This window comes from Tachyglossus aculeatus, unplaced genomic scaffold (genome assembly GCF_015852505.1).
Source record: "Tachyglossus aculeatus isolate mTacAcu1 unplaced genomic scaffold, mTacAcu1.pri scaffold_164_arrow_ctg1, whole genome shotgun sequence".
NCBI classification, from domain to species: domain Eukaryota; kingdom Metazoa; phylum Chordata; class Mammalia; order Monotremata; family Tachyglossidae; genus Tachyglossus; species Tachyglossus aculeatus.
In genome coordinates this window covers 378,066-401,078 of record NW_024044887.1, presented here as the reverse complement: position 1 = coordinate 401,078, position 23,013 = coordinate 378,066, and the positions used below count along the sequence as shown (strand labels likewise).

The 23,013-nt window shown below is 50.6% G+C and overlaps 1 protein-coding gene, 1 non-coding gene and 1 pseudogene across 2 annotated transcripts in view; all 3 read left to right on the top strand.

Moving 5' to 3' along the window:
* Nucleotides 1-1,126, top strand: part of LOC119923257 (olfactory receptor 14A16-like) — a 17,895-nt gene extending 16,769 nt beyond the window's left edge. Inside the window, exon 4 of the mRNA XM_038742722.1 lies at nt 1,102-1,126. Within this exon, the coding sequence (XP_038598650.1) occupies nt 1,102-1,126 (25 nt within the window). The remainder of the gene's footprint in view (nt 1-1,101) is intronic.
* A 2,167-nt stretch (nt 1,127-3,293) lies between these two features.
* LOC119923256 lies at nt 3,294-22,802 on the top strand (annotated as a pseudogene).
* TRNAA-UGC lies at nt 5,412-5,483 on the top strand. The gene has a single exon. It is a non-coding gene; the product is annotated as a tRNA-Ala (tRNA).
* Nucleotides 22,803-23,013: the final 211 nt, after the last annotated feature.

Here is a 23,013-nt window from a genome sequence, read left to right as displayed (position 1 = left end):
ATTTACTAGGTGCCTCCTATGTGCCAAACACTGTGCTATGTTCTGGGATCGCTAATAAGATCATCAAATCAGATAGTCAATGATCTCATCTTATGATTTGATGACGGGCCCAGGAGTCAGAAGGCCATGGGTTCTAATCATCTGTAAAATGGGGATTAAGGCTGCGAGCCCCCCGTGGGACAACCTGATCACATTGTATCCCCCCAGCACTTAGAACAGTGCTTGGCACATAGTAAGTGCTTAATACCAAAATTATTGTTAGTAGTAGTAGTATTCTAATCCCGACTCTGCCACATGTCTGCTGTGTGACCTTCGGCAAGTCTCTGGGCCTCAGTTACCTCATCTGTAAAATGGGAATTAAGAGTGTGAGTCCTATGTGGGACAGGGACTATGTCCAACCTGATTACCTTCTAATAATAATAAAATTAATGATGGCATTTGTTCAGCGCTTACTATGTGCCAAGCACTGTTCTAAGCACTGGGGGAGGTACAAGGTGATCGGGTTGTCTCATGTGGGGCTCACAGTCTTAATCCTCATTTTACAGATCAGGTAACTGAGGCACAGAGAAGTTAAATGGCTTGCCCAAGCTCACACAGCAGACAAGTGGCGGAGGTGGGATTATAACCCACGCTACCCCCCCAGCGCTTTAGAACAGTAATTGGCATGAGTAAGTACTTAAGTACCGTAATTATTATTATGAATATTATTATTACTTCCTCCCCAAGCCCTGCCTTGGAGATTTTGGCAGGAGAGTTTGGCAGGGCCACATCAGCCCACATACCCCACAATTCCTAGTTGCATTCCCCAGACATTGCCTCATGATTTCCTTTGAGTCCTAGGTCCTCCTTAGTACATGTTCACCACAGACCTAGAAGAATTCACTGCAGCTCTGCTGCGGATGTGGCACCCAAAGTACATGGCGCATGGGTGCAGCCTGGGGGAGGTGAGTGGATGAGTCCACCCTCTTAAGAGGACAGGCGGCCGGGTAAGGAGGTGGGGCTGACCAGAGGAGCGGCACTCCCCCTTTCTCACATCCTCCCTCTCACTCTCCCCCCTTGTAGTGAGCCCCACACTCCACTTTTTGGCTGGTTCTCCTTCAGGATCATGGGCTCCAGTGACCCCTGAACCCCCACTGGTCTAATGGAAATTCCTCCAGCCCCTGATCCCAGTTGCAGAGGAAGGCAAGGAGATCGGAAGCTCCCCCGAAGCCTCCGGCCTCCATAGGCAGAGAAGGTCCCCAGGCCCTTTTCCTACCTGGCAAGCCTCCAGCTCTTCCTAGCTAAGGGGGACCCAGGTGTCCTATGCCCCCCTCACCAACTGAGAGTTTCGTGACTGGGAATGTTTCATCGGCAGAGCAGAAAGACCCAGGTGTCATTATCATCATCAGCAGCAGCAGCAGTTCAGTTGTAAGCAAGGCTGCAGGGTGCTAAGCCCAGCCCCTAGCAGTTCCTGGAAGGAAGATCCAAACAGAGAAATAACTCACTGCCCCGCATCAAGGCTGGCAAACCCTCCTCAGGTGGCCCAATCAGAGAGGGCCACATTAACTGGCCCTGGGCTCATTGATCCCCCAAACTCGGCTGAGGGATTCTCAAATCCTTCCCAGGGAATTCTCTGGCCAGCCTCTAGGGGAATGGGATCGAGGGCCAAGATCAGGTCTCCTCAAGTGTGGACAGGCGAATGGACATTGAGAAAGCATGTCCGCACCATGCTCCCTTCCGATTCACCTGGCCCAAACCACACACACCAGGAAGACCTTTGATCAAACAGCAGCAGGAGTCCTGCGGCCTAGCTCTAAGGAAGGACTTCCTAGCCTGGAGGGTCTAGGCCCAGCTCTTGACTTGAGGGGGCTCAGATACAAAGCTCAGCATGAGCCACCTTCACCTCTGAGGACCGGGGAGTACGACGTAGTGTGAGTGAGATCGTAACGGGGTGAGGGAGATGCAGAGGGGCTCCTGGGGAGAGCCATGAGCACAGGTGTGTGAAAATGAGCACTCAGATGAGTCAGAGCAGGGCCGGAGATATTCTCCCAGGAAATGGCTTAGGTGGCTTCACGTCTTCATAAGGAGGTGGCCACCCAGCAACTTAATACGGAGCTGAAAAGCCACAACCACTTTTCCCAGTGTCTGGTCTATGCTTCCTTCCCACCTTCTTCTTCCAAGCCAATCCCGCCAGTCTGATCCGGTCTTCCTCTCCCTTCCGATGCCCTACTGTCTCCTTCCATCTCCCCTCCTTTTCCCTCCCCTCTACTCAGGGCCACCCAGCAATGTGGGTGGGAAGAGAAGGGGGATGACTTTTAAAGTGCTTCCACCTAGGCTCCAGGCTGGGACTGGCCCCATTGAATAAGTTCTTCCCAGCTCATGGGTTGGCACCGGACAAAATTTCTGGGTCACTTGTCTGTCTGGATTGGTCCCCGGCCCCTGGCCCCATCTGTGCCCTCACTACCATCTGACTGGCAAGCATGTGGGATAATCTGGCTCTCCAGTTGCAGAACAAGAAGAGATGACCTGGAGGCTTGGGGATGGTGGGGTTCCCCCCATCCCCTTTTTTATGGTATTTAGGTTTTGGTTTTTTAATGGTATTTATTAAGCACTTACTATGTGCCAGGCACTGTTAAGTGCTGGGGTAGACACAAGCTAATCAGGTTGGACACAGTCCCTTTCCCACATAGGGATCACAGTCTTAATCCCCATTTTGCAGATGAGGTAACTGAGGCCCAGAGAAGTGAAGTGACTTGCCCAAGGTCATACAACAGACATGTGGCAGAGCCGGGATTAGAACCCAGGTCTTCTGACTCCCAGGCTTATGCTCTTTCCATTAGGCCACACTGCTTCTCAATTCCCCGCCCCCCCCCAGCCCTAATTCATTTCTCCAGTTCTCTCCCCGCACCTCACCTACAGAATAACTGAACTGTTCCACAAGGCGAAGAACATTCAAAACATAACCTGGTTCAAACCCACTGAATGCTCATCAATTTGGATTGATTTCAATCTAACATTTATTTCCTCAAAGAAAAAAAAAACCAACTCGGTCTGAACCTCGCCCACCATTTCTGTCCAAGAAAAATTTCAAAGTGGAGAGTCGTGCCCAAAGCCAAGCCAATGTTTCAGACCCCTGCTTCCTCCCGAAGGACGGAAAGGTAGAGAACTGGGAAGGGACAACCCCGACTTTTTCTGCCCGCAAGGACCCACAAGGGATTTCCTGCTGAACGCGACCGTTTTGCCTTTCTCACTCCCCGTGGACTGTTCCTCTGCTTCCTGGAGCCAGAGGCTTCTCCTCACCGGGCCCGACTGAAATGGGCTTTAGTCGCAGCGGCAGCTCCCCACTGCACTGGCTGGAGTTTAAACCGGGAATGTTGTTGCCTGGGAAGAAGGTGAAAAAGAAGAAGCTCAGAAGAGTCCACCAGGTCAGGGGCAATGGAAATGCTGCAGGTCCACTTGGAAAGAAATTATATCTGAGTAGACTTCCCGTGGTCATATTTACTGGTAATTAACATTAAGCCCCCTTCCCCCACCGCCCCTTGACTCTAAATCCCACTGGGGTGATGGGGAGGAAGGAAAGATAGGACAGGGAGGAGGGTTCTGTGGGTCACCTCCACTTGTTACTACTGCTTCCACCTGGGTGTGGATGTCTTAATCCGTCTCAGTTGAAAGATCGCAGAGGAGTCGGTTGTTAATACTAAGTGCTCCTTCACTTTAGAACTGTCCTCTTGATGGGACCAACATTCCACACACAGCCACAACCCACCCCCACGTCCCAGCCCCTGGGGACACTTCCTGCAACTCCTCAGGGCCCCTCCTTCCTTCCCATACCCCCTCTTCTGGCTCCAGTGGCCCGACTTTCACTCCCGTGGCATGCCTAGTCTGGAGTGAGAGGTAAGAGGTGTCCCTGGGGGCCCAGAGCTCTGAATGAGCAAGGATGAGCTAGGAAGGGAGAGGGAGGGTTGAATGGAGGGGTGGAGGGGGGAGATGGAGGGAGAGGGGTGACGCGGCCGGGCAAGCTGGCAGGGAGTTCTGTAGGTCATCTGGTCCATCCCTCTGTCCCTGGGCATGCCAGCTCCTTACTCATCCAGAACTGCACTCGGTTGCCTGGATCCAGGTTGACCCTTGCTGTAGCTGGAGCCTCCAAAATAGATTTGTGTTGCGGAAGAGAAGATGATCTAGGACTCTGGGGCATGAGAAGTGGAGGAAGAGGGAGAAATGAGATGCCAAGTCTCCCCAGCCCTGCCTCCCACGGAATCTTCACTAAGAACAATCTTTGGTTCACAGTCAACTGCTCGGGGCTCCAACCATGAAGGGGAGAAACCAGGGGCCTGGGGGGAAGAGGGGTTAAATCTTCCATTAATCCACTAGTGCCCAAGCATATCTTCTTCCCTCACCACCACTACCACCCCACTCCCGACCATTCTTCTGGGCTGGAGTGGGGAAGCAGGACATTGGACAAGATGGCATCTATGAGTCTTTTCCAACCCGAGGAGTTTCCAAGTTTTGAGTTGAGTCTGTGATTCATTATATTCTGCTAGTTGTCCTAGGGGGCCCCGGTACCATTCCCTCTCCCTCTCCTTCCAGGATGCACTGGCCTCTCCCCTCCTTCATTTCACTCTCTTCCACTCTTCATTCTACTCTTTTGCCTCCCCTTTTCTATCATAATAATATTAATTATGGTACTTGTTAAGCACTTACTATGCTCCAAACACTGTTCTAAGCGCTAGGGTGGATACAGGATAATCAGGTTGTCCCACGTGGGGCTCACACTTTTAATCCCCATTTTACAGATGAGGTCACTGAGGCACAAGGAAGTTAAGTGACTTGCCCAAGGTTACACAGCAGACTAGCGGCAGAGGCGGGATTAGAACCTACATCCTCTGACTCTCAAGCCCGTGCTATTTCCACTAAGCCACGCTGTCTCTGCTTCCTCTGTTGCCTGACCTCCACTTCTCCCTTTCACTCCTCTGCTCCTTCTCCTTCACCCCAGATTCCTCTCACAAGCAGGCACGCCCATGTTGAGGAGATGGCGGTGGGGAGAGTGCTGCCCGGTTTGAATGTAGAGGAAAAGAAGGAGTAGGGAGGGTGGAGAGGGGTGGTATCGGCTTAGAGAAGCAGCATGGCTCAGTGGAAAGAGCACGGGCTTTGGAGTCAGAGGTCATGGGTTCAAATGCCGGCTCCGTCACTTGTCAGCTTTGTGACTTTGGGCAAGTCACTTCACTTCTCTGGGCCTCAGTTACCTCATCTGTAAAATGAGGATTAAGACTGTGTGCCCCCCATAGGACAACCTGATCACCTTGTAACCTCCCCAGTGATTAGAACAGTGCTTTGCACATAGCAAGTGCTTAATAAATGCCATTATTATTATTATTATTTAGTGGAGACAAGGGAATCTGGACTTGCAGGCTCACCTTCAGTTAGTAAGTGAAGGGGATGTAGCTCAGTGGTAGAGCGCATGCTTTGCATGTATGAGGCCCCGGGTTCGATCCCCGGTATCTCCAATTATTCTCCGCAACATCGCCAAGATCCGCCCTTTCTTCTCCATCCATACCACTACCCTGCTCGTTCAAGCTCTCATCCTATCCCGTCTGGACTACTGCATCAGCCTTCTCTCTGATCTCCCATCCTCGTGTCTCTCCCCACTTCAAGCAATACTTCATGCTGCTGCCCGGATTGTCTTTGTCCAGAAACGCTCTGGGCATGTTACTCCCCTCCTCAAAAATCTCCAATGGCTACCAATCAATCTGTGCATCAGGCAGAAACTCCTCACCCTGGGCTTCAGGGCTCTCCATCACCTCGCCCCCTCCTATCTCACCTCCCTTCTCTCCTTCTACAGCCCACCCCACCCCCTCCGCTCCTCTGCCGCTAATCTCCTCACCGTAGCTCGTTCCCACATGTCCCGGCATCGACCCCCGGCCCACGTCATCTCCCGGGCCTGGAATGCCCTCACTCTGCCCATCCACCAAGCTAGCTCTCTTCCTCCCTTCAAGGCCCTACTGAGAGCTCACCTCCTCCAGGAGGCCTTCCCAGACTGAGCCCCTTCCTTCCTCTCCCCCTCGTCCCCCTCTCCATCCCCCCATCTTGCCTCCTTCCCTTCCCCACAGAACCTGTATATATGTATATATGTTTGTACATATTTATTACTCTATTTATTTATTTATTTATTTATTTACTTGTACATATCTATTCTATTTATTTTATTTTGTTAGTGTGTTTGGTTTTGTTCTCTGTCTCCCCCTTTTAGACTGTGAGCCCACTGTTGGGTAAGGACTGTCTCTATATGTTGCCAACTTGTACATCCCAAGCGCTTAGTACAGTGCTTTGCACACAGTAAGCGCTCAATAAATACGATTAATTGATTAAGTGCGGTAAACCAACGCCCACAGTGCGGGTGGCACTGTAACACTTCCCCATGGGGCTTCTCTCAAAGATGGCCACACCACTGCCCTTCTCTAGACTGTAAGCCTACCCCTCTAGACCGTAAGCCTGTTGTGGGCAGGGATTGTCTCTCTTTATTGCTGCATGGTACTTTTCAAGCACTTAGTACGGTGCTCTGCACACAGTAAGCGCTCAATAAATACGATTGAATGACTGAATGAGAGTCTGTAGCTTTGTGACCTCTCAAAGATGGCCACTATCCAGGGACCAAAATGACAGCAGGATGAATGTTGGGGTCTTGGAGCCAAGCTGCCCAGCTATCGATTTTTTCCTCACCTCAGGATGGCTGAATGTCTGAAGCTGTCCCTGCCGAACTAGCAGTCAGAACTGGTAGTGAAGGGGGAATGGAAATTATTCCTGGAGCAGCAGGGAGGCTGGACTGGTGGCATTCATTCATTCAATCGTATTTATTGAGCGCTTACTGTGTGCAGAGCACTGTACTAAGCGCTTGGGAAGTACAAGTTGGCAACATATAGAGACGGTCCCTACCCAACAGTGGGCTCACAGTCTAGAAGATGTACTGGAAAGAACAGAGAGTAGGGGAGTCACTGCATCCTCTCATCACCCCTGAGAAATGAGAAGTAATTCCTCTTCCTGTTTCACAGATGAGGAGATTGAGATCCAGAAATATTCAGTGATTTACCTGAGGTCTCCCCGGAGACAAGTAGCTGAGCTGGTATTACAGCCCAGGTCACCTGACTCCCAAACCCTAGCTCTTTTCACTAGACCCTGGGCAGTCCCTGAGTTGTAGACAGTGAGGGCTGATCAGAGGATGGGCATCCCGTGGAGGCAGACCAATTCCTGGGAGTCTAATCTGCTGTGTAACGCTAGGCAAGTCACTTCTCTGTGCCTCAGTTACCTCATCTGAAAAATGGAGATTAAATATTATAAATTACTTATTTATTTAGATTAATACCTGTCTCCCCCTCTAGATTGTAAGCTTATTATGGGCAGGAAACATTTCTGCTAATTTTGTTGTACTGTATTCTCCCAAGTGCTTAGTACAGTACTCTGCACATAGCAAGCACTAAATAAATGCCACTGATTGATTGAGGACCCTCTGTTATCTCCTGCAAGTGGTCCCCTGCCCCAGACCAGGTAGGAGCCCTTCCCCAAGGACAGACAAACCCTCTATCTGGACTCTAGCTGCCCACGGAACTGAGATGGAGCCGGTGGCTCGAGCCAGAACTGAGTGTCTCAGCCCCACTCTGGTATGGGTGTTGGAGAACAGTGTCCGACGAGATTAGCAGGACTGACCTGTCAATCCTCAGGTGCTGGATGCTAGCCTGGCTACGGGTTATAATAAAGATTGATGCCCTGAACTCCACCAAATTGTGGTGTGAGTGTGTGTGTGTGTCCACTTCTGTTTCCACTCTCCCTGCAACACCCCCTCTCCCCACCCCCGTCCCTCCACCCCATCTGCAGGGCTTTCTCTGACTGCTCCTGTTCAACTGGGGAAACGGGAAAGGGAACTGGCAAGTGAGGATGCTTGTTCCTGAGCCCTCTTGGGTGGCCACCCCAGGATGAGTCAGGCACAACCACAACAGGATTAGCAAAACAGCATTCGCAGTCTCTGGTTCAGGTTTCCCGAGTGATTTATACCGATCTCCCAGGACCAGCAGGGAGAACTCTTCTGTCCCCTGTACTCTCAGAGTTTTTTGATTGGGATTACCTGCTTTCTCTATGGCGCTTTAGCCTTTAATTCCAGTAATAATAATAATAGTAATGGCATTTGTTAAGCGTTTGCTCTGTGTAAAGCACTGTTCTAATAGCTGGGGAGGATACAAGGTGATCAGGTTGTCCCACGTGGGGCTCACAGTCTTAATCTCCATTTTACAGATGAGGGAACTGACGCTCAGAGAAGTTAAGTGACTCGCCCAAGGTCACAGAGCAGACATGCGGTGGAGCCAGGATTAGAATCCATGGCCTCTGACTCCCAGGCCCGTGCTCTTCCACTGAGCCATGCTGCTTCTCTGCTATCAGTAGCCTGAGAGCTTTGGCAAAAACAGAGTATTTCTGAAATGCTTCTCATACTGAAGTAAAATGCACAATCTCTGCCTTCACAGATTTTATATTCTAATCGCTAATCTCTGATCTCTCTTCTCTTATCACCCTCCTCCCACTACTGCATGGCCTATGCATTTGAGCCTTCACCCCCTAAACATTTGAGTACTTCCCCAACCCTTACCTATGTACAAGTCTTTAAACTCTGTTGCTTCCCCCTACCTGGAATTTATTTGTGTTTCTCTCTCCCTCCAAGCTAGATTGTAGACTCTCTGAGGGCAAGCTTCATGTCTACTAACACTATTGTATTCTCCCAAGCACTTAGCACAGTGCTCTGCACAGAGTAAATGCTCAATAAATGTGATCGATTGATTGATAGATTGACAAACAAGAATGTAAGTAATAAGACTATGAGCAGTGTCATTCTTGGCTCAGCCCTCTGGTCCACCTAGCCCAGGATTCCTGTCTCTGACAGCAGCACAGGGAGACTAGACTGTGAGCCCACTGTTGTGTAGGGATCATCTCTATATGTTGCCAACTTGTACTTCCCAAGCGCTTAGTACAGTGCTCTGCACACAGTAAGCGCTCAATAAATACGATTGAATGAATGAATGAGACGCGGAGGAACTGTTGGGCAGTGGCCCTCCTAGATCCCTGTCCTGTGGCTTATCCTCAGAGTGACCCGGCATGGGCTATTCATCTGTGAATCTCTCTAACCTACCGATAGTTTTGGCTGCACAAATTCCTATGGCAATGAATTCCATACACCTACCTTTCCCCTCATGCCACCCCCTGCTCCCCTACCGGGTGAAGAAGCGTTTCTTTCTGTGCGTTTTGGATTGACGACCTTCCAGATTTAATGGGTACCTTCATGCCCTGGTGCTGTGGGATTTGATGAACAACAAATCTGTGTTCGCCCCACCCACACGCCCAATCATGATTCTGGAAATTTCAATCAAGCCCCCTCACCCCCTGAGTCTTCCAGACTGAAGAGTCCTAATCTTTTCAGTCTCTCATCATACAGAAGCGTTCTGCATTCCCTTGATCACCTGGATTGTCCTTTTCTAAACCTTCCATAGTTTGATGATGTCTTTTCATATGCAATAGTTCAAAGAGGTGAATAAAGAGAACAACACATGTGGTTCTATAAATCAGTAGCAAATGAATCAGTACATAAGTACCAAAGACTGTTGTGCTAGCTGAGGAGAATGGCATGAATGGGAAAGTGGGGGTAATCAGGGATGCCCTCCTGGAGGAGGTGATTTCTTAGCAGAGCTTTGAGTGCCTTGATCGTCGAGATGGATGTGGTTTGGCTGAATTGAAGGGGGCTGTGTTCTAGATGGGGGAAAGATGTGAGCAGGGGGTCAGAGAGGGGAGAAGCAAGGGCTGGGGTCAGAGATGAGGTTTGCTTGGGAGGGGTTTAGAGTGCAATTTGAAGTGGAGTGGGAGAAGGGAGGACCCAGTGGGTGATCAGGAGTTTTAGTGAGTTTAGAAAAAATAACCAAGAGAAATAACTGAGGGATTAGACCATAAACTTGTTATGGGCAGGGAGAGTGTCTGCTAATTCTGATTATTGTACTCACTCAAGTACTTGGTACAGTGCTCTGCACATAGTAAACCTCCAATAAATACGACTGACTGATTGATGATCAAAACCATCTTTCAGTTAGGCTATACTAGCCTACATCACAACAATAAGGATGATAAAGAAAATCCCAGCCTGGTGAGGCTGGATAGTCTTAAGATCCCTGGAAAAGCAAAGGCTAAGTACTGGGATACAGGGTAATCAGGTTGGACCCAGTCCCTATCCCCTGTGGGGCTCCCAGTGTAAGAGGGAAGGAGAACAGGTAGTTTTCATTCCCCTTTTACATATGAAGAAACTGAGGCACAGAGAGGTTGTGATTTGCCCAAGGTCACACAGCAAGTAAGTGGTAGAGCTGGGGTTAGAACCCAGGTCCTCCAACTCTCAGGCCCAGGCTCTTTTCACTAGCCACGCTGCCTCCTCAGAGAGCATGATTCCCTGTCTCTGCTTCCCTGCAGTCTGTCTGTCTGTCTGGGTCCTGTGTGGCAGATTGGTGCCGCCCAACACAATCTCCCCCCACATTGCCCAGATGGTTGCCTAACCTATTTTAGTAAATCTCCACAAGCTCCCACAACCTCCCTAGGTAGCCCGTCCTAGCACTTAATCCCCACCGCATTCAGGATGTCCTTCTTTATATCTCACTTGAATCTCTCTGGCTACAGTCTAAGCTTTGTTTTTCCATGCTGGATAGCTAGACTGGGAGCCCCTCGAGGGACAGGGCCATGTGCATTTTTTCCCAGTGCTTAGTACAGTGCTGTGCCCACAGTAAGCACTTAATAAATACTATTACTTCTACTACTCACGTCATCCCTTCTGCGTGGCTTTGGTGATCATTTAGGTCGAACTCACCCGGCTTGTCCCCCCAGGCCTCCGTCTCCAACCCCCAATTATAGAGAAGACCCCCGAGAGACGCCTCTTTACCCCATAGTGCCACTCGAGGAGACTTAATGAAGACCCTGCCCGGGAGGGCAAGGGACGAGCCTGTCGGATAGAGGGAGAGAGGTCCACAGGACTAACACAAACCCATCCTTCTTCCCATTACAGAAAGCAGGTGGGGATGCAGACAGCAGAGTGGTTAGGGCCAGTGAGCATGACTCTGAAAGAGCTGGTTCACCCCGGCGGAGCTGGAGAGAAGAGACTATGGAGCCAAGGGACCATCACTTTCTCTGGCCAGCTCCTGCCTGAAGGCAGGGGACTAGCCCCAAAGGTTTCCCAGGATCCCTTCCAACTTTTGTTCCAAGAGGCAAACTTGGGACTGAGCCCTACCGGCCCCATAGTGAATGGTGGGCTCACTTGTCAGGACGTGGACTCCTTTCCCAGCTGGGCTCTTATTGAGCTCTCAGTGGGCCGTAGTGGGAGTCCCAGAGCAGACTCAGGCTCCAGAATTTAGGCCGAAGATAGTAGACTGCAAGCCCCTCCGCTAGACTGCCAACTCCTTAAGGGCAGGAACTGTGTCTACCAACTCTCTTGTACTGTATTCTCCCAGGCTCCTAGTACAGTGCTCTGCACATGGTAAGCTCACAATACATACCACTGATTGATAGGAAATGGGGAGGGCCTGTTCTGGCCTGTTAGTGGCAATACACTCAAGTTTACTGGATCAGCCTGCCCTAGCAAATTATTCAGATAATTTGCATCCCCAAACTGCATCCAACTTCCCAACATCTGGATATTTCCGGCACAAACACACTTTCCCCAGTAATTTCTGGATAACTGTGTCCTCCAAAGTGGAATGGGAAGAGGTCTGAATTATCCAGATCATTTTCTAATGAATGGTTCATCTCACCTCCTACCAGCTTTTCTCTCTCCCTCTCCCCACCCCCCCACCCCACTCCAATTCCACTCAAAGATCTATTGTTCTTGGCTTGGGTTATGTAACCCAGTCACCAATCACCTCTTTTTCCCCTTTCCCCTTCCTTCTTTCCAGGTGCTACTTGGGGAGGGACTACTGATGTCATTGCCATGCCGTTTCCCAATCAGCAACTCTGGGATGCCAGTTAGAGGAGGTGGAGAGAGCTTGTCACTGAGCTCTTGGGGAGCAGAGGAAGTCCAGTCTGGAACCCCCAAATCTGAACCCCAAAAGAAATCAGCTTTTGCCCTGCCTGAGACCATCACATTAGATGCCCGGCTGAACAGCTGTTTCAAGGTACTGGGGTCCCAGCATCTGGGGATCTAGGTGGTCTTGGCCTTCTCCCCACTCCAGAATGGGTTGGATGTGATGAGGGTTTGGCAGGGGTGGGAGCTGACCCCGCCAAGTGCACTCAAGCTGCCCAATGGGTGGTAGCCTTCGCGGGCTCCTCCTCCCTCTCCCATCCCCTAAATGTAGGGTTCCCTCAGGGTTCAGTTCTTGGTCCCCTTCTATTCTCCATCTACACTCACTCCCTTGGAGAATTCATTCGCTCCCACGGTTTCAACTATCATCTCTATGCGGATGACACCCAAATCTATATCTCCTCCCCTGTTCTCTCTCCCTCCGTCCAGGCTCGCATCTCCTCCTGCCTTCAGGACATCCGCCACTGTTGCCGTCTGCCTCCACGCGTCCAGCGCAGTGGGGAGACGGGCACTCGCAATGAAAGAACACAGGCCAGGCGAGTCTCAAGGTGGACAAGGAGACTGTTTATTGAGTTAAGCAGCAAGACTTTTATATCTTTCAGTCACATTCTGTATGTTTCCATGTTCCTGTGTTTATAACTAACACAGCAATTCTGTAACCTTCAAAACCAGTAACAAGCAACACCCGTCTATGCAAGGCTGTAGGGCCGATAACAAGTAACTCTTGCCTGTCCACAGCTCTCCTCTCAGTTCCTTTTAGGTCTTCCTGTGAGCACGGAAGGCCTGGCTTACTACTTAGGCCCAGTAATCGATGGGCCAGATGTTTGGTCTGCCACAAGTCCCCACTTTTGTTTTTGAAACAATTGCAAAGCATGGAGTTGAGTAAGGCAAGGTGTGACAAATCAAGGGAGACATTCGAAGAATGCCAGGCTCCTTGGAGCCGATTTCGGATCGTGGACCACGAAAACCCGGGAAATGTGGCATTATAATAATATGGGGTCACACAGATATGAGGGTAACGATAATCACAATGTTGAAAAGAAAGTTGAGTGCGCAGAGCATCAACCTCATTTCCTAATTCTATAAGAGAATGCTGTAGAAGAGAGAGGCGAGCGGTAAAGTCTTTATCTAATCGTAACTGTGTTTGCAGAGCATAAGAAACATTTCTTGCAAGGGAATTAACAAAGGAGGCCTGTGTTATTTCAGTATGCAGGGTAATAGAGGATAAGGTGGTAGCAATAATAAGGGATGCCAAAGCGATAAACCCAGTGATTAACAATCCAACTAACCGACGATGTCGCCGTTTTGGAATATGAAAATGATCAGCTAGCATCTGCAGGGCAGAATCCGCAGGGGACTCAGTCCAAGGGTGGGATAATGAGGTGGGTAGTATAGCATGACGAGGTTGTTCTACTATAAGAATAGTAGCAGTGGCATCATGGGCGGATATGCATTGGATAAGTCTACAATTATCACATATAATATTCCAGAGGGAAGGGAAGGGGATACGGGACGGGTAGCCAACAAGGAAGGCTTGCGGTGGCAATATACATGCTCTTATTTGCCGTTCTTCCATATGGACTGGGATAGAATCAAAAGGGCCCTGTAATCAAGCAAAAGCAAGCGTGATTGGACCCAAAGCAGCAAAAGCCCGCCAAAGACTAGGGTACAAGGGGGAGGAAGTTCCGGCACGAGAGGAACCTAAAGCCTGGAAAGCATCCGTGGGCAGAAACCCAAGATAACCATGCAAAGGGGATAAATAAGTAAGGTTGTCATGTCCTCCCCAATTCAGTAGAGTGGCTGGGAATACGTGAGAGGACAAATGAATAACCGTGGGGAAGGGTTGTTGGCACGTTTGCCAGATAGGCAAAACAGACTCTGATGGTGGCCAAGACGAGCTGGCAAACACACAAGAAGGAAGTTCAGGTACCGAAGGTGAGGTTCCCAAACAACGGGATACAGTAGTCAAAGGGGTAATCCCACAGTACACCGAATGGGGCTGGGGTTCATGCAATTATCTTTCTTGAGCCCATGTAGTGAGGGGGAGCAGAGACAGACACGGACTTGGGGTCGGAGCTGCAGAGAAACATATAGGAGTGCGAGTAGCAAGGAGGGAGACATTGACAAGTGCCTCTTCCCCTGGTCCTTCCCATGGAATCGCATCCCCCCTACAAGATCAGAAACATTAGTGAGAATATCTCCCACCGTGTCCTGCCACGAAACGGGCCGCACCCACGGAGGGTACGGAACAAAAGTCCAATAGTCCTCAGTAATCACAACGGTGGAAAAAGCGAGGATCGGGAAAGCGAACAATCATTTTGGGGAACTGGGACGCTGATCCTCCGGAGGAAAAATCGCAGAGTCTGTCTCCTGGTTCTCGGTCAGCTCCTGAAGTACGCAGGATGAGAGAGAACACACTGTAGAAAGGACGCGGTGTATGTTCTTTGTAGGTATCCAGATCGGGCGGTCCTCAGTTTCTGGAAAGACACAAGCATAACCTCGTCCCCACGTTAATAAGGGATCTGGCCCTCGCCACTGTCGCGTGAGGGGGTCCTTCCATTTTACTCTTTCTGGGTGTTCCTTAGTTTCCCTACCACCCCATTTTTCAGCGGGGGTGAGACCTTTGTCATCCATAGTTAAAAAATTAAGGGTATATTTAGCGGATTGTAATTGTCTATGGGGAGAGGTCAGTTCATCTCCCCCTTTTTGTTTTTCCAAAAAGGCTTTGAGCCAACGATGACGATTTTCAACAATGGCTTGACCCGTGGGATTGTATGGAATACCCATAACAAGGTGGATAGCAAAAGTATTACAGAAAGACCGGAACGCCTTGGAAGTGTATGCGGGGCCATTGTCGGATTTCAATACCTGTGGAATTCCCATAAAGGCAAAATCAAGAAACAAATGATCCATAACATGTTTGGCTGATTCACCAGTGTGAGCCGACGCAAAAGTAAATAATGTACAGGTATCAGCAATAACCTGAATAAAAGCCAAGCTGCCAAAGGGAAGGTAATGCGTGACGTCCATTTGCCACAGCTTTCTTGGCGCAAGACCACGGGGATTCGTGGCTTCAGAGGCCGCAGGTAATGTAGTAACACAGGAGGTACAAGCTTTCACAATAGCCCGCGCGCTTTCCCGAGAAATGCCAAATTGACGGCGTAACATTCCCGCCCCTTGGTGGAAGCGCCGGTGGGCTTGCGAGGCTGCGGCTGTAGCGTCTAAAGGGAGAAGAGCCAGAGCCAACAGTGGTGCAACAAAAATAATCGCCTTTGGTGCGCCAGCAAGTTCCCTAGTAAGTAGGTCCGCACAGGCATTACTTTCAACCAATGGTCCGGGGAGGGACGAATGCACCCTAATACGAGAAATATAAAAAAGATGGGAACGAGCACGAATCGTTGCTTGAAGTTCCTGGAACAAAGGAAAAAATGGCTGCCTCGGAAAACCGGAGCGCAGCAGTCTCAATGTGAAGAGTAACAAAGCATGCATACCGGCTATCGGAGATAATATTAAGTGAATGAGGGAAATCGCGAAGGACTGACATCACAGCTACAAGTTGAGCGGAATGGGACAGAATGGGGATAACGCGGGAAGTGTCCGGAGGACAGTAATAGGCGGCTCGGCCTTTCGTTCCATCTGTGAAAACTGTGGTAGCCCCCGGTATTGGGTCCGGAACAATGACGCAGGGGAATACCCATGCAAAAGGTGAGAAAACCTTTAATCGTGGAATATCTGGGAGACCAGTAACCCAAGCCCCAGTATGCATTGCCAAAAGGATCTGCCAATCGGGATCGTTGCCAAGAAGTGTGGCAAGTTGATCTGAAGTATATGGTTGGTATAATGCAGAGAGTCCGGTCCCAGAAAGGACGGTAATGCGCCGAATTAAACGACCCAATAACTGGGCTACCAAAGTCGGATATGGGGAAACAGAGCGGTGGGGCTCAGTGGGCAAATGCATCCACTCAACCAATTGTTGCTCTTGACATATAACCCCTGTAGGCATGACAGAGGTGGGAACGACAACGGCGGATAAGGGTATCCCTGGGGTGACACGGTCCACCGTAGCCTGAGCCAATTTTTTGACTACCTGCTCTAACTCCCGGGCGGCTTGTGGTGAAAGGGAGTGGGGGGAAGAGAGCTCCGGGGCTCCTCGCAAGGTAGCAAAAAGGTGAGATAATTGATCGGTGGGGATTCCAAGATAAGGGCGCACCCAGTTTAATTCCCCCAGTAATTTTTGGAAATCATTAAGGGTTTTTAATTTTGAAACATCCAAGGTAGGGGTCACAGGGGACACTGTCCGATCTGTCAAAATATGTCCCAGATAGGTGATCGGGGGCTTTGTCTGGACTTTCTCGGGTGCAACCCGCAGCCCTCCAGATTCTAGAGCCGCCAGAAGAGCAGGCCGTAAGGCGTGTAGTTGGGCTGCGGTGGCACAAGCACATAATATGTCATCCATATAGTGAATAATATATGCCTCAGGATGCTTGACGCGGAGCGGCGCTATCAGAAGCGCAACGTAAGTCTGGCACATTGTGGGGCTATTTTTCATTCCCTGGGGGAGGACCGTCCAATGATATCGCGTAGTAGGTTGAGTCCTGTTAGCCACAGGGACTGAAAACGCAAATCGAATACGATCGTCCGGGTGGAGCGGAATAGAGAAAAAACAATCCTGAATATCTACTACTAATATCGGCCAATTCCTAGGGATCATAGCCTGGTTCGGGAGCCCAGGTTGCAGCGCTCCCATCGGCTGCATCGTCTTATTGATTTCTCTGAGATCAGTCAACATCCTCCAGGCCCCCGAGCGCTTTTTTATCACAAAGACAGGGGAATTCCAAGGGTTATCGGAGGGTTCAATATGCCCCGCCGCTAATTGTTCCGCGGCTATCACTTGTAAAGCAGCCAATTTCGGGGTTGATAGCGGCCACTACTAGATTAATTGTATAGGACGATTGTAACCCATAATCGCGAACACTTTTCCGCAACTCCTTAATCAACTCATAAGGGAGAGAGTCATACTGAGCCGGCCGCCCGGGAAGATACACCACCGGCATCGCTTGCAGTAGCTGTACGTCCCCTGGGCGCAATGCCTCCTGCCGGCAGCCCGAAAGGGCCCCGGTATAGGCAGGCTGCGCCGTAGCAGGCACAGCATATACATACGGCGGCGCAGCAGACAAAGGGGGAACAAGGCGGGGAGGGGGAACGATCGACGAACGGGATACTGCCCGCAGGCATTGGGTCTGCAAAAGGTCCTTTGCTGTGGGTGCGGCAGCAGCCGTCGTTGTAAGAGGGGCCAAAGGCGGGTATAAATCAGATCCCTCCTTCGGGTCTGCAGTCCCAGAGTCAGAAGGATCGCCAGAGTCATTATGATCCTGGTACCGATACAAGTCCTCGGCATCCGGAACAGCAGCGTACACCGGCTCCAATCCTTCTGTTGGAGGCAAAACTTCAAAGGACAGAGGGTCCTTCTGATCAGTCCCTGCCCCCAAGTCGCGCATCGCCGGAGCCTCCTGTAACACCCGTTCAGCGGGATGCAGCTCCCGCAGCTCCGTAAAAACAGTTTTCCATGTAATCAGTACCCCTTTGGGTAGGGGCTGGGACAAGCTTTCACGAGTCTGTAGCTCCCTGTAAGCATCTCGAAAGTGATTTGAACTGGAGGTCGGGCGCGATCATTGCGACGCGCTTGCTCCGCACACAAATCAAAAAATTCTGCCTTCTAAAGCAAATAGTCTCCGCCATCCAGGACAGTCTTGGCTAAGGTTTGCCAATCATACGGGCAAAGAATTGAGGAAGCAATACTTTCTATGAGTGCTAGCACATAAGGAGCGGTGGGCCCATATGTCGCAGCACCCTGTTTCACTTCTTTTAATAGTTTGAAATTCAAGAGTTCGTGGGTACATATTAACTGACCAGGATTAGCAGGGTCAGGTTGCTCCAACACAGGGAAACCCAACAATAATTCAATAGGTATCTCCTCTCCCCCTTCCATAGCAGCCCCCATCGCTCACTGCAGAGGTGTTTGTGCTGGTTTCGGGACCCATGGAGGGGGTGGTGGAGGTGGTGGTGCAGAAGGAGCTGGCTCAGTGAAAGGATTCCACTTTCCTTCCTTTGGAAACCAAGGGCAGCATTTTTCCACGCATTCCAAAAATTGTTCAATCTGGGCAGTGGTGATAATCAACCCACGCTCCTTTACAACATCCTTAAGTAATTGGATATAATGATCCCGAGAACGGAATTGAATTTGTCCCATTTTCTTCCCTGCTGTAAGCCTGGTGTTTGAAAATGAAAGTAAACTTAAATGCCCTCACCTCTTTGGTTCCCTAGTGAGTCACTGCGCAGTGATGAGTTGCTTCGTGAGGGTTGCGGTGCTGAGTCGGAAGGTCCAGGCTTCATGTCCCTGTCCCTGTGCGGGCGCCATTTCTTGCCGTCTGCCTCCACGCGTCCAGCACAGTGGGGAGATGGGCACTCGCAATGGAAGAACGCAGGCCAGGCGAGTCTCAAGGTGGACAAGGAGACTTTATTGAGTTAAGCAGCAAGACTTTTATATCTTTCAGTCACATTCTGTATGTTTCCATGTTCCTGTGTTTATAACTAGCACAGCAATTCTGTAACCTTCAAAACCAGTAACAAGCAACACCCGTCTATGCAAGGCCGTAGGGCCGATAACAGGTAACTCTTGCCTGTCCACAGCTCTCCTCTCAGTTCCTTGTAGGTCTTCCTGTGAGCACGGAAGGCCTGGCTTACTACTTAGGCCCAGTAATCGACGGGCCAGATGTTTGGTCTGCCACATGCCACCTTAAACTCAACATGTCCAATACAGAGCTCCTAATCTTCCCTCCCAAACCCTGTCCTCTCCCTGACTTTCCCATCACTGTGGACGGCGCAACCATCCTTCCTGTCTCACAAGCCCGCAACCTTGGTGTCATCCTTGACTCTGCTCTCTTATTCACCCCACATATCCAATCCATCACCAAATCCTGCCGGTCTCACCTTCACAATATCGCCAAGATCCGCCCTTTCCTCTCCATCCAAACCACTAATACATTAGTACAATCACTCAGCCTATCCCAACTGGATTACTGCATCAGCCTCCTTTCTGATCTCCCAACCTCCTGCCTCTCCCCACGTCAGTCCACACTTCACCCTACTGCCCGGATTATCTTTCTACAGAGACGTTCAGGGCATGTCACCCCGCTCCTCCAACATCTCCAGTGATTGCCTATCAACCTCCGTATCAAACAAAAACTCCTCACTATTGGCTTCAAATCTCTCCATCACCTTGCCCCCTCCTACCTCACCTCCCTTCTCTCCTTCTACATCCCAGCCTGTACACTCCACTCCTCTGGTGCTAACTTTCTCACTGGGCCTCAATCTCACCTGTCTCGCCATCAAGCCCTGGCCCACGTCCTACCTCTGGCATGGAACACCTTCCCTCCTCAAATCCACCAATCACTCTTCCTCGTTTCAAAGCCCTAAAGAAGGCACACCTCCTCCAAGAGGCCTTCCCAGACTAAGCCCCCTTTTCCTCAGTTCCCCCTCCCTTCTACATCACCTCAACTCGCCCCCTTTGCTCTTCACCCCCCCACCCCGACCCCACAGCACTTATGTATATGTGTATATATCTATAATTCTATTTATTTATATTGATGCCCGTTTACTTGTTTTGATGTCTGTCTCCCCCCGTCTATACTGTAAGTACTGTGTGGGCAGAACTTGTCTCTATTGCTGAATTGTACTTTCCAAGAGCTTAGTACAGTGCTCTACACACAGTAAGCACTCAATAAATATGATTGAGCATGGTTCAGTGCAAAGAGCATGGGCTTTGGAGTCAGAGGTCATGCGTTCAAATCCTGTCTCCGCCAATTGTCGTCTGTGTGACTTTGGGCAAGTCACTTAACTTCTCTGCGCCTCAGTTACCTCATCTGTAAAATGGGGATTAAGACTGTGAGTCCCCCATGGGACAACCTGATCACCTTGTAACCTCCCCAGCGCTTAGAACAGTGCTTTGCACATAGTAAACACTTAGTAAGTGCTATTATTATTATTAAGTCACCCCTACTCTCGTTCTGTCACCACCATGGCATCATGTCAAGGCAGTGGAGATCGGGGAGAGGAGAATGGGAGACACAAAAATGATGCTGTATCCAAGATCCGGTTTCACCTAGGAGCCAAACTAGTCCAGCCCCGACCCCTCTTTACTGCTATTACCCACATGGCAAGCTGATAAATGTTTCTGTCTAGGCTCTCTAGCCTGGGGAGGAAGGGAAAGAAGTAGAGAGAGGAGGAGGTGGCAGCTTGTGGGGGAAGGGATTTGAGGTTAGGAGGGAGCAAGGTGAGAGGATCAGGGAATGCTGGGGTAGAGGGGGTGGAGAGGAGGGAATAAGGTGGCTTTGAAGACCAAGAACAGAGATTTGAAGTCCAGCTTGCCTCCAAGACACCTTGGTGTCCAGATGTCCTCCCTGGGCCTCAACTTCCCCCCAGACAGGGAGACATATCATGACCAGGATCATGGGAAACGGGTGAAGTGGCTGGCTTCTGGGCAGTTCTGGGGAGAGCACAGAGTCAGGCACCTTGGCTCATGCCATAAATTTTCCTGGAGGGGGAAGTCCAGCCCTACCATCCAGAACCCCAAACATGCCTATGAGACAGGTGAAAGAATAGTGGTGAAGGTCCAGAAAAGGATCATCAGGATGATCGATGATCAATGAGGAGGGGACAGAGTGATTTCCAAATGAACATACACTGAAAGATTTGGGACTCTTCCACCTTGAAATATGTTGGATAATTGGGAACAGGATTGAAGTTTGCGAACTGAAGAGCATAGAGCAGGGAGGGCACAGAAAGATGCAAGCTAAAAGGGGAGAGGATTGAAGTCTGTAAATTGCAGGGTGTGGACAGGGCAAACACACATTATCAGGATAAGGAGGCACCCACTGAAGCTTGAAAACAGAAAGCTTGAAGCCTTGTCTACCCAAATTATTATATTAACTCTCCCAAGTACGCTATCGGGTATGAGCGAGGGTCAGCGCATGGAACTCAATTCCCTCAAAATACCGCGCAGTCAAAAGTGTCACTTAGTTCGAGAGGGGTTTAGATTGACTCTAGGATGAAAGGGCCATGACGGGTTCCTGGAGTGGAATTTAGGGGTGAAGCTGGAGAAAGACTGAAATAGTTTCATGGACAATAGGTCCACGAAAAGGTGTTCAGGGGAAAGGTCCATTTTTAAACTGAGTCTGGCCCAGGAATGACCTTTCTCCTGGTGTAATGAGAAAGGCAGAGAGAGAGGAAAGGCAGGGAGACAAAGATGAATTCTGAGTGAGAGACGGTCAGAGAGATAGCTCACGATCACACAGTTCCAGCATCTTGGCGCCACTCTCAGAGACAGAGTCTTGGGCTGGATGGCCCAGCTGGTTGCCAAAGGTGTGAGATTGGACTCTGCACTCTGCTCTCACTGCTTTCTCCCCAGACGGAGTCTCCAACTATATCGGTGGCTTTGGGGTGCAAGAGGAGGAAGGGGTGGGCCCAACCCCTCTGGAAGTTCTAGGAGGACTGGGCACCTCCTTGGTTTGGGTCTGCAACTCCCCCACTTTGTCCCGTGTCCAAGCTTCAACAGTAATCTCCCCTCCCTGCTCCCCATCTCTTCCCTCTATCCCCAGTTACTCATGGAGCCTCAGACACTGGTGAGGAAGACCTCAAGCAGTTCGTTCCTCCTCTTCTTCATCCTCCAGGACTTTATCAGCTTCTGCCTCTTCTACTTCTGGAACTTCAGGGATCTCAGTCTGTTGAGGTTCTGTCCCCCTTTGCCACCCCCACCCCACTCCCCTCCCGGGTCACCCCCGCTCACCATCTTGCTCTGGACGTGGCCCTTCCACGCGCCTGTCACCCTGAGCAACTGCTCCGAGCTCCTCGGAGTCCCCGACTGCCACATCACCGCCAACAGGGCCTGGTATCCGCGGGCCGACGCTGTCATCCTGCACCACCGCGATATCAGCTATGGCACTGGGGTCATGCCCGCGGGGGCCCGGCCAGTGGGTCAGGGCTGGGTCTGGTTCAACCTGGAGTCACCCAGTAACAGCCCCAACCTGGGCCTCACGAATTATCGCTTCAACCTGACCATGTCCTACCGGCAAGACTCAGACATCTTCACACCCTACGGCTGGCTGGAGCCACTGGGGAAGCCGGGTAATGTGGCAGTACCCCCCAAGACCAAGTTGGTGGCGTGGACTGTGAGCAACTGGAACCCGAATTCCGTGCGGGTTCACTACTACCAGGAGCTGCAGAAACACCGGCACGTGGACGTATATGGGGCCCAGCACCTGGCCCTGCCCTGCGCTCAATATCTGCCCATCCTGTCCCAGTACAAGTTCTACCTGGCATTCGAGAACTCCCTGCATGAGGACTACATCACTGAGAAGCTGTGGTACAACGCTCTAAGTGCCGGGGCAGTGCCAGTGGTCTGCGGGCCCCCCCCTGGCACAACTATGAGCATTTCCTGCCACCCGATGCCTTCATCTACATCAATGATTTCCCCAATGCCAGTGAGCTGGCCCGCCACCTGCGGACAATGGACCGAGATGAGGTGCGCTACCGGGCTTACTTCCGTTGGCGGGAGCAGTTCCAGGTCGTCGGCAACGTTTCCTGGAACACCCACTTCTGCAAGGTATGTCGGGCCCTACGAGAGACCAGCACTTACCGGACAGTGCCCAACCTGGCCGGTTGGTTCTTGTCCTCTTCCGGGTGGTAGCAAGTTGGGAGAAGAGTGATGGGGCCCTCCAACCCCGACAGTGGGAGTCCGGTCAACATCGAGGTCCCAGGAAAAAAGAAAAAAACCCACAACCTATCAGCTGCCTCGACAAGCACTTAGTACAGTGCTCTGCACGCAGTAAGCACTCAATAAATACGATTGAATGAATGACTGTCGTAGAACCTCATTGTGATTCAGATCAGAATGCTTA